The following is a 12,305-nucleotide window of genomic DNA, read 5'->3' as shown; positions in this document are numbered from 1 at the left end:
ATTAGAGAATTAGTTCATAACTCGACACAGCTCGGGGGGACTTGTGTTAAAAGCCAGGGTGAAAAGACTACTTGTGGTTCTTACTCTGTTGTCGGCCTGAGTTTCCTTCAGACTCTCAGCCAGTTTCTCCGTCAGCTTGTCAGAGAGTTCAGAGCCAACTCCCTCCTCCACACAGAGCCTCCTGATCAGACCCATACACTCCTGCACAACAAAAAGAAGAACACACTATAAAGAGAAAATATCTTCACTTGTCTGGCTTTCATGTCTTTACTTGAGAGATTCACAAAGCAAGTTTCAGTAGTAGTTCATGCAAAGGATGTGCTATAATAATCCAAGCCAAATGCTCATATAGATGCAAATGTGAACCACATCAATCATAAAGCCTCAGAAATCTGAAGCATGAAAGCTGTTCAAGTCTGGTCAAAACCAAAAACCTCACAACAGCTCAGATTAAAGGCAGTTTCGATGTCACTAAACTAAAGACAAGTCATTCCCATTCATCTCTTAGCAACTATATGATAATTACCAATAATGACAAGGAGTAATCATTGTCATTTTAACACTTATTTTCCTTTGTTCTGCAAGATTTACTGCTTCAGCGTGTTTTATTTTACATGCAAGGATGAAAAGATTAACAGGATTTAGGTGGTGAAATTTAGATGTTTTTTATGCACAAAGATAAAATGAAATGATGATATATTAAGGTGGATGTACTGATCTTCTATGAAGAAGAAGCCTTAACATGTCCAGCATCTGCGACAACGGTGAATCATACAAGTCATTTCACTTCATATCATTCTAGGTGCTTAGAACCTGGCATTAATACTCATCCATACTGTGTGGGTTCCCTCACAGTCTGATTTCTCTCATCATCATAAATAGATATATATAGGTTCATTCTCCTGTCAGTGTCCTTATTGACCAAGGTACTGCTGAAGATCTGGAATTGGTCCCAGAAGGTCTTCAATGGCAACTCACTGCTCCTGATATGCTAGTGCTAATGCTAATGCTAGGTGCTGTGTGTATTAGGATGCAGATATTACATGTCCTTATGGGGTATTTCTCTGAACAATTCTCATGTTGTCACTTTCCTTTCACAAAAATGACAAGTTACTGGCAAAAAATAAAGTGAAAAATCTTAAAATAACTTCACCACCACTCAGAACCCAGACCTAAAACCCTAGAATTTCTGACATTCTATTAAAATAATGATTAGTCAGTGGATAATAACAGTAATTGGTAGACTGATTCTGATATTTACTGACATTTACTGTGGATTATTGCTTTAATATTATAAGCCATTTTAAATTGGTAATTTATGTCTATTTATTTCCATTTATGTATTGCTTTTGTGTTTGTACACTGTCCTCCATTAATTACCAACAGCGCTCATGATTATTTTGATAATTTGCTCAGCTACTCAGGTGACACAAGCTACATAATAATTTAACAATAGAAGGAGCTAAAATTAAATTTAGTCTGGACTAATGCCAAACAGACGTCAAATATCCGACACAGGTATGTCAAACAGATTGAACACATTTTTGGCAGTGCCTCGTGTGCGTACAGTGGCTTCAAAGACAAACAACATTCCAGTGAGCTTTAAGCCGAGGCCCGAGCTGTGTGCATGACTGAGTCCTGTCCCCCCTCATCACCGCTCCCACCTGGATCAGGCGTTCCCGGCTGTGCAGCGAGTGTCCGAGGCTCTGCAGAAGAGAAGTGCCTCCATCTTCCTGAACCAACTGGAAAACAAGAGCAGGACATTCAGTGAGGAAACACTGACTATGTATACATCCACAAAATACTCCAGTTTTTGTCCTTATTCTTTAAAACACAACATATTTTCATGGCTAAAATGAATATGAGTATTCCACTAATGTTACACCATTTACATGCAGCTGGTTTTCCCCTGTGGAAGTTGTCCCACTGTGTGAACTCAGCCTCCCTCTTTCGGTCTTTCTTAAAAAAGTCGTCTTTTTGATATTTGCTCAGGTCTAAAAACCTATTAATATCCTAAATTACAGTAGGTGTGTTTTGTCTTTTGGCCTGAAATGTGGACTTTTCTTTAGAGCGTCCACCTTTATCAGAGTGTCTTTAATTTAACTGAATATAAAGTTGTGTCCCAACCTGTATTATTATCTCTAGTTGCTAATTTTACTTCTAATTTCACCCTTTTCTTAAGCAACAACTAAACTGTAAATAATGAAAAAAACAACAACAACAAAGAATATGGAACAGTGTAAATTTGCGGATTGGCTGTAAACATACTCATCTTGTAATCATGTTTAATGTAAATATTAAAAAATAAATAAATAAATTCAGTCAAAAAAAAAAGTCAATAATTAAGTAACTGCTGTTGCTTTAAAAAAAAACATATTTTCTAAATAATTTGTAATTGAAAAAATGTAAATAATTAAATCATTTAAATCCTTTTTTGTTCTGCAACAAAAAAAAAAAAAAGAATAGAACAGAGAATAGAATAGAATAGCCTTTATTGTCATTTGACAGTACAAAGTACATCAACGAAATGAGTTCGATGATTAGGGACATCGAGCCACTGCTCCTACTAGAGCGCCACAAAAACCCTTCCTTCGAAAAAATTGCAGTAAAGTACAAGGTAAGATAATGCAAAGCACAAATATAAAACATACAAATGCTGGAGTGTATCGTACATTTTATATGCAGATTTCTCCAATGTACACTAAAAAGGTGTGAACATATATTTTATACAAAGAACATGTAAATTACTCTAATGGAATCATAACACAACTGCCGTAAATATTGATGTTTCTTGCAACATTTGGATGATTAAACATGGAAAATTTGTTGATGTGCCTAAAACTGAAGGGTTTGGTCTTTCCTGTTTGAACCTGTTGATGCCCCTACATTAAACCTTACAAATTATTCACCGTCCTGGTCATGTGAATCAGCAGCTTTCCCTATGATAAACATCAGCTCATGCAGTTCAGAACAGCAGCTGAACGGCTGTTAATGATATCTTCTATCATCATAAGACCGAGTAGCCCCGGGGACAAACTCAACCGGTCCGGGAAGATTCCAGAGCGAGACCGTTTGTCTCTGCGTTTTTGTGTCTTTATTTGCACCTGTGAATGAGGACACACCCTACTAGAAGGACAAAACCCAATACACCACCCACCATTCCTTACATAATGCACTATTTGTGCTCAGTCAACACAACGCCGACACACATGATGGTTTATGGAGCTGTTTGGACACGTGACAGAGGAGCGTTTGTAAATTAATCTGTTTTTCTTGAGTTACAATGGTTTAGAAGTAAATGTCTGTGGTGAGATCTATCCATAAATGAGCATGCATTACTAGTTAACATCTCTATGGTTACAGCACTTTAATTTTAACTTGAGGAGGAAACATTTGATTAAATTGACAGAAAATGGTCCTGCTACAATGATTACTCAACTGAGAATAAGTAACTAAGAACTGTTAACTGAACTGGTTTCAAGGTACCCATGCCTTCTCTCATAGAACATGATGGAGTGTTGATGTTGATGTTCAAAAGAAGAACTAAAAATTTAATTTTGAACAAGGACTAGGAGATAAAATGATCATTTCATTCATCGCTATATTACATATTTTGTTCTCATTCTCCCTTAAAACACGCACAAAATGTTTAACATTTTGCTGTTTTAGTGAATTTTACAACGGTTTGGTGTTGTTGATATTTGACAAATGTAGAAAAAGACCAAACGAACAATGGATTAGCCTGTCTAACACATTTTGTCTGTGTCCACAGTCTTCTATTTGTTCCTCATCTGTGTCACAGAGCTTTATTGTTGTTTAGAAAAAAAAAATCTTTAACAGGACACATGAGACCACTGTGTAATGCACTAATATGTGTTTGTCTTCAATAACACAATGAGAATTTAAAACAACCAAAAAAAACTAAGAAAAAAAATCTACTTGAGCCATCGATCAAATCAACATCCACTGGAAAAGAATGAAAATAAAAAGATTCTTCTTCTCTTACATTTCAAGAAGATCAAGCTCTTCAGAACAGGTGGAAAAAACTTTATTCAATTAAAAACAGTTAAATTGTGTTTAAATACTTTGCTTCATGAGTACATACCTCTTATCTGTTCCTTTAACAACCATATAAACAGTTCAGTTGGAATCTCTAAATAAAATTATTTCAATCAAACTGAAGAAATATTGTCCATTTAACTGAAGCTTCTGGTGGTTTTGGTCTTTTCACTAGATTCACGGACAAAAGCTTTTAAACTCAATATATTGTGCTACATCATGATGACCTGGACAGAGCCAGATCCTTGAAGAAGGCCTGATCAATCCTGACTGATCTGAACCATCTGCAGATACAGTCAGCCATGACGCAGAAGAATAGGTTCAGGACATCATTTATTTCTCCTGCCATCAGCCTTAAAAATGATACTGTGTAATTTGGGCATTGTGTCGTATTTGTCCTTGTTGTATGACTGCTGGTTACTGTTTATTTCTTGGCTGTAAATTAAATTGCCCCTCAGGGATAATAAAGATTCCTTGAACCTTGAACCTTTTTATTAAACACTGTGTGCACCAACAGGCTTTTACTTACCGAGGCCCAGTCATGTGACCCGTTGACTTCACCCGCTTTACTCCCATGCTTTAGCTCAGCCTCCAGGGTCCTGATGCGGGACAGAGCCTGGTCCAGCTGTCCTCGCAGCTGCCTGACTGCATGCTGGACTCTGCCTGTGTTATTCTGAAAAGACAAACCATATCAGACTGGAGTGTTGTTGGACTACTGGACTGGACTGGCCTCAGTCAATGCTGGATACCCTCCTACAGCACAGTGTGTCAATATTTACTCACAGCAGCATTCGGTCAGACCAGGCTGCAGCAGAGTTTCAACTCCTACACAAATACAGGACGCCTCATTTGTCTACAGCATGTTCAGACATGAACAGAGATGAAGGGTGTCACTTAGTTTTGAAGAGTGGTGGAGACATAAGGACTGAGGCAAAAAATATTTTTTAAAGGTTGTCAACATATACCATTTTCGGCTATTTGATTGGCGGATTGATATGAAGTCTGAGTAGAAAATAATGTTGGCGCTAAAAATGCATCAAACCCTCTTTAAAGGCTGATAAAATACTGATAGTTTGGAGCAGAAAAAGGCTGAGAGCTGAGTAATTGAACAGTATCATCAAAAGTTATCAAGGGGTTTCATTTATGTTGGAAATATTTTTGTTTGGTAGCATGACTTTATTATAGTGAGGTTGTGACTTTATTAGATAATGATGGAACTGAACATCTAAGACAAAGAAATGAACCAGGATACGAATGCAATGATCAGTCTCTATCAGAGCCATGTAAAATGTGTCATCATTGATTGGTCATTCTCTACTACAGAGTCGGCAATCTACAGTTCAAAACACAACAATGTTGGCCACACACCAATCCATATGTAATTGGCAGAATGCCGGCCACAGTGCGTCAATCAGAACAATGCCAATATCACATGCACTGTAGAAAGAATAAAAAGACAATATCCAATATAGCTGTTCTAAAATATTACAAATAAGAACCAACTGAAGGAATAATATTAACATTAGCCAAGCTAAACATCATAACTCAACCTTATCTATTCATGTTTTATGAAACTGCGTTGCTAATTCCTTAACAGTCCTTGGTCCAATTCAACCAATCCTCTCATTCAAAGCCTAAGGTTTGAATATTTTTACATAGCAATCAATATTTAAGAATGTTCTTTAGTTTTCTGGCAGCTCTCAGTTTTCTTTAGAACTAGTTTAGTCTGGCATGTAGTTACTGCCTGCAATTAACACTTTCAGTCCAAATCTCTCTGCTGATGAAACTTTATAGAGGGACACTGTAGTGATGAACATGAACATGAGCTTTACTTCCTCTGCAGCAGCAAACATAATACAGCACACTGTAACAATAATATGCTGTAACCTCAGCATATTTTATACTGTACTATTATAACTCAGTACCTGTAGTGTACTTTTACTGTGACTGAGATAACACACTAGTATTATTCAATCACACACTCAAGGGAAATATTCTTACCACAACACCTGATGAAATAGTGTTACAGATCAGCATGCCTTTGTCGTTTTACAATCAATCCAGGAGGTTTTTTTTTTTTTTTTGTTGTTGCTTACTTGGGACTTGCATTTGCTTTTTCTATATACACACTGCATAGTTATGTTTTTTTAAACTGTGCAAATAAGCTTCTTCTCATTTGTTAGTTAAGACAACATTTATAGTCAAAAAGTGAGAACTGAATCAGGGATTTCAAAAGTGTTGGGGCATGTTAGTTTCCATCTAACTTCCTATTCCCATTTCAACTATGGGAGATGTGGAAATGTTAGTGTCTATGATAAAAGATAAATAGGAAATGCCAGTAAGTCTACTATAAATAGATGTTATGTATAAATATGTTTTTGTGGACCAATGAGGAGACTTCAACATTCCTCTTATTGATACAAAAAATAAGCAAAAACGCTATGAAGTGAAAAACAGCAACGGCACCACCATGTATGAAGAGCTGCAGAGGCAAACATTCACAAACTGTGTCAAATTCTGAGAAACAAGTGGGAGAGTCTGAATCAACACTATATGATCCAGACCAGGGGTTCAGTTCACAGGACAAAACCTGAAGCCAGTTTGAGGATTTTTTTGACAAAATACATCCATTAACTCCTTAATCAACAGCTCATTCATGAATTTTGCTCATTTAAAAACACTCCATATTCAAACAACAGGTTGGGAATATGCATACAGTCATAGTTTCTTTTGCTGAAATACTGAAAAGTTAGTTAAAATTTGTGTCACACTCAAGTAATGATATTGACAACTACGACACTCACCTCTCGATGCAGAGGCATGAACTCATCTCTCAGCTCTGTCAAAACGTCACCATCTTCTTCATCGGCCCCATTCTCCATATCCCCAAAGTCCAGGACCCTGTTCACTGTGGGGGACGCCACGTCTTTCATTTTTCCACTGTATCGACCATCCTTTGTGCCTAAAATTGGAATCCTACTCCCCACAGGTGAACTGACCGGCCGTCCTTCAATACTCCTCAGTTCCTTCAGAACAAAGCTGACAGACTGATCACCAGAGGAATCAAACACATCTGTGCCGTCCAGAGAGTCCAGAGACTGGATGGACTCGGTCCGAGATGATGCCCGTAAAGACAGAGTGGACCCTGCTAATGAGGCCGGGCTGGAGCAGATGGACGACGGGACCCTCTGCCAGTGGAGGGGCATGCTCCTGGACTTGTCCCGTGATAAGGCCAGAGGGGAGAAGGACTGGAGAGGCAAGTGACGGGGAACCCCACACACCGACTCATAATCCGAGTCTGAAACCCGTAAGGAGTCACAACCTTCGCAGCCTTTCCCCTTTCTGCATCTTTTACCTGTTCTGATGAAATATGGACATGTGTCCCACTTCTCAGACCAGCACTCATACTCCGACAGTGCCATGTTGTCTTTGAGCATCTCCCTGTATCCCTCCTTCTCCGCCTCCCCGTCCTCCTCACTGGTGCTGCCTCGGCTGTGGACGTCCTGCGGGTGTCTATGGGAATAGTTTTGGCGAACCCAGCGTCGGATCTTGTCCCTCTCCTGCGTCAGCTTCTGAAGCCTCTCAGATGATAGGACCTTCACCCTGGCTATTACCGAGTCGAACTTAAACACTCGCTCCAAGACACACACGCATTTGCCGCACACAAACTCTCCATGGTCGCTGCCCCGCGGAACCGACTGACCCAGTATGTGGGTCAACACCGACAGCAGATCCATTGTTTTAGAGGAGGGGGAGATCAGTGACTGCTGAGACTTAGACAGAGATGACGAAGACCCCAGTGACAACATACTTCCTGAAAAGTGAAAATAAACATAGTTACTCCTATATGCAGATAATAACCTTAACAAATGTTCTATATATCCAATAAATAATCCTTTATTCCTCAAAATATCTATATGAAGGCCTGTTTCTTATGACAATATCAATTACATGTTCACCAAATTTAACCTACATACTCATATTTGATCATTTTTGTACTTAATTAGAACTTTTTGTGCAAGTTTTCAATTAAATATGTAGGTTACTAAATTATAAAAACAAACCCTATGCAAGAAAATATACCCGTCTCTTGCCGTTTTTTGCATGTTATTTGATTAATTCTGTAGCTACATGCACCAAAATCTAATTACTTCTAGAACTTACCAAGTTTAATAAAGACTGATGCATCACTTATAGTTGAAAACAATATGCATATAGGCCTATAATGTAAATATGGTCAAAAATATCATCTATTTCTTCTCCTTTTGTACATTTGATCACACACAATATACATCTTGATACTGCACAGCCCTATATGACATGATTTTTTACATTTATTTGGCTCTGAACTCACCCCAGGGGCTGCTCTGTGATGACCTGGACAGACTTTGTCCCCTCAGAGACCCTGCCTGGCTCTGTGACTGGTTGTTCTTCTTATTTTGGCCCCCGAACAGCCACCGCCTTTGGTTTCCCTGCAGAGCTCCGCCACATATTTGGCACAGGTCATTTTTCCCTCTGGATGACATTGTGGACAGAGGGTTGATATGACCCCCTGAACGTCCACTGGAATGATCTGCAAATTATAGCAGAATAGACTTTTAAAAGGAGGGACTTTGCACACTAGTGGAATGTAACTAAATACTTTTACTCATATACTGTACTTCCATTTCAACTTTCTGCAGCTTTATCCATTCATTCCACTACATCTCAGAGTCATATATTGTACTTTTTACTCCACTACTACTGACAGCCTTAGTTCCTTTCAGTTTTTCATCTTCCTGTCCAGTGAAAACAACCAAAATAAACTAAAATATAAAGCATTTCCCTCAAATAAACTCTGAAAAAAAGAATATTATCACAAAGTAGAAAACCTGTTTTTATGAGCTTGTGAAAAGTTTAAACATGTACACCAGTAAAATGTAACAGTAAAATTGATCAAAAACATCAGATGCAAAACAAAAACATTAACTACTTTGACTTTTCATACTGCATTTTTTAAATACTCATGCTTTTGAAGTTCTAAGTGTGATATTTGTATTTTTCCTTGTGTAAAGTCTCTTAATATTTCTCACTGGGTTTTAGGATGTACTTCAGATATATGTAAGAATTTCCAGTAAAATTTACTTAACAGACCCAAGTAAACATCATTATGGAAATTCCCTTTATATCGGATGAGAGGAGTCAAATTGTCTTTGTGTTGTCTTTTATTCTGCAACAGAAGGAGCAAATCCAAGTATACACATCAGTCTGAACAGAATAGCTCCCTGAAAAAAGCTCACAGATAGGTTTCATACAAGGTGGTTGTTGGGCAGATGGGAGGATGCACAATACCATTTCTGAGAAACCACATGGGTGTTGATTTCTTGGAGTGTACCGACACATTTCCTCTATGTCAAAAACACAGTTAGATTGAGGTCGGCTACACTACAGGTATCAGAACAAGTTCTTAACCGCTACCTGCATGCAGCATCTGCAAAACAGTCTTAGTTATAGGACAAATACAGGATTATTCAAAAAGAATGAACTGATTTCATTACGCAATATTTTCATAATATTTTAATAACTTTAATTTTTGACACTGATGTTCCTTGGTCTGCCCCTTTAGAATAATTTCATTTGTGTTAAAAAGCTGTGAGTAGTGCAGTAGAAACACTTACATGTAGTAGACACACTTTTCTCTGATAGTTAACCTGAGACTTCTCAACTAGTGCTGCTGACTTTGAAAAGTAAAAGCACAAAAAATATAAAGTGCATGTAGAATCACCTAGATATATTTGACATTGTACTGTGGCTTTATTGAGACTTTGCCCTAGTTGCTCTGTTTACATTTAGCTTATAAGTTAAGTGGAAAAGACCATATTTCCAAAAGTGCCATTTTTTCCCCAGGGTGTCAGTGATATTGGTCATAAAGACCCTGTAAGACTTTTGTAAGAGTTGATATATTAATTTTTCTCTCCATTTAATCCTGTCTCACTTGAGTTAGCACTATTTATCACAATATTAACCTCTCCATTTTGCTATATTTCCTATATTTCCTATATTTATTCTATTGATCATCATGCTGAGATTACATTTGAGGGTTATTATAACAAAACCAGAAAAAACTTGACAAAAAAGTGACTTTTCCCAGTCCAATCTCTCATTAACTGAACATAAACCCAGTGTGTCCATCCACTGTCACTGATCCAACTCCATGGGTTTTATTGGTGAATCAATGTTGTAGAAGATGACAGTGTTTCCACAGTAACTACAGAGCCTCTAAACATCCAAATGGGTCATATCTGATGACCATGAAAAGATGAATAACTGTATTTTACACCAATTATTGACATAGATTGATACGAATAGTGGCTCTGAAGTTATTAACCCTCCGGTATCCGGGTGCGCCTTTTAGGCACACATTGCACTTCGTTTTAAAAAACTTCATATTATTTTTCACAATTTAAATAAGGTTAGAATTCAAAAGTTGTTCATTTTTGCATGATCTTTATAATTCTGGCCACCAACAAAACTTTGCACATTGTAAACAAAAGAAAATTACAAGACTAGCATCTGTTTCCCAAGTGTGCCTAAAACGCACTATTTCTTCCATTTGTTATGTATGATTAGGACTGACCTTGATTTACTAAAATAAAATCAAATTAGAGCAGACAAATAAATCAATATATAATATTTAATAGTTTGATTTATAGGTGTGCATTTTATGCACACTTGATGACAGATGCTAGTATTTTTTAACATTTGACCTAGCGCCAAAAATAATAATGCTGTAGTTAATCATTGACATTTGCCAGGCTGCAAAAATCAAATAATATGTGATCCACTTTTTATGTAGTATATTGGAAAAAAAAAAATTTTTTTGTGTTTTTTGCATCTAAAACAAATGGTTTGTTTACATTACAAACACGGCATTTAAAGGGTTAAAAAAATTTGACAGTTATTGAATATTTGGTATTTTTATTTATGGCTCAAGTTGATGAAGTAGAAAAAAGTGTAAAAGAATTAAAAACAAACTGTATGAAATTTTTTTTGACATTATTTCACAAGTGTGCAAAAAAGGCACACTTGGTGCTTAGTAAGGGCCTTGCTGGACAGGATACCGGAGGGTTAAACATTTTTAGATAAGTAGATGCTTTTGGTGTAAATTTGGGTCTTTATGGGTTAATCAGCTTTTTTCCCCCCTAAAAACCTAGTGAAATATGTTGCACGGAAAATATGTAAGGTGGTAAAAATGTAAAGTGCAATATGCCTCAAATGCACTTTCCACTTTTACTTTTTCTTGTCCTGTTTTTTTATAGGTTGTAAACATGATCACATGTAAAACAAATACAGAAACATCATATATGCTAGTAAAACACTTCTAGGGACTAGTAGAGTTTGCTGATAGTACTATACTAATAAGGAAGTAGTTTTTGGAAGCAGAATATGTCCTGTATTCTGGAGTAGAGGATCTGCCAGTCCTTTCTCTTCACTTTAATCCAAACCAGAGGCGGTGGACTATCTAATCAGACGGGTTTGACGCCTCCTCGGTGGTAAACTTGTCATGTTTTTGCAGTTTTGTGCTCTGTTCAGATGAGTCTACAGCTGCCTGGTGTTTACAGAGGCTCCACACAGGGCGGGACACGTCGACCTTGAGCCACGCTGACAGTGGGTTCAGTCACAGCAGAATGTGGATGAATGAAAGTCTGCGTCTGACACACACTCTCCATGAACCCACGGTGCGTGTGTGACAACCTACCGTCATTTACAGCGCAAATAAACCCACTTACACACCATACATGAACTGCAAATGGAGCTGCCGTTCTGATTTAACCGTTCAAGTCCTACTTAAAACCACTCCACGCCCGTAATAACTCCCTTTTGGTTTATTGGAACAACTTTACGCTGCGTAATCACACACACACAAATGACACGTTTCCAAAAACTGACAATTCCAGTGGAAAAGTGTACGTGTTGTGATATTTTAAGAGTCTGACGTGCGGTGAAAAGTCCATGAGTGGACGGACACACACAGGCTATATTGACATTGTGTGTTGCTTACCGTTTTAACCGCGCGTGCCCACGGCGTAAAAGTAAATGCTGACCCCTGACCCCTGACCACAGTCCGGTCCGTCACGCGTCGTCCACTTCGCGTCCGAAACCGAGTAAAATCCGTGTCTTCGAAGCGGCAGGTTCAACCAGACATGAGAACGGACAGCCTGAGAGTTTTCCTGACGGGGAAATCTCCGCCGGGAACTGGAGTCGAG

General features: G+C 38.0%; 1 protein-coding gene across 1 annotated transcript in view; it reads right to left on the bottom strand.

The window, feature by feature from the left end:
• Positions 1 to 12,305, bottom strand: part of LOC115435558 (uncharacterized) — a 21,376-nt gene extending 9,071 nt beyond the window's left edge. Inside the window, exons 1-6 of the mRNA XM_030158052.1 lie at positions 12,101 to 12,305; positions 8,414 to 8,632; positions 6,864 to 7,873; positions 4,589 to 4,732; positions 1,665 to 1,742; positions 85 to 201 (exon numbers count right to left, since the gene is read on the bottom strand). Coding sequence (XP_030013912.1) covers positions 85 to 201; positions 1,665 to 1,742; positions 4,589 to 4,732; positions 6,864 to 7,873; positions 8,414 to 8,585 — 1,521 coding nt within the window. The 5' untranslated portion in view covers positions 8,586 to 8,632; positions 12,101 to 12,305. The remainder of the gene's footprint in view (positions 1 to 84; positions 202 to 1,664; positions 1,743 to 4,588; positions 4,733 to 6,863; positions 7,874 to 8,413; positions 8,633 to 12,100) is intronic.

Source organism: Sphaeramia orbicularis, chromosome 16, assembly GCF_902148855.1.
Source record: "Sphaeramia orbicularis chromosome 16, fSphaOr1.1, whole genome shotgun sequence".
In the NCBI taxonomy this organism is placed as follows: Eukaryota; Metazoa; Chordata; class Actinopteri; order Kurtiformes; family Apogonidae; genus Sphaeramia; species Sphaeramia orbicularis.
This window is presented reverse-complemented; position numbering and strand designations above follow the sequence as displayed.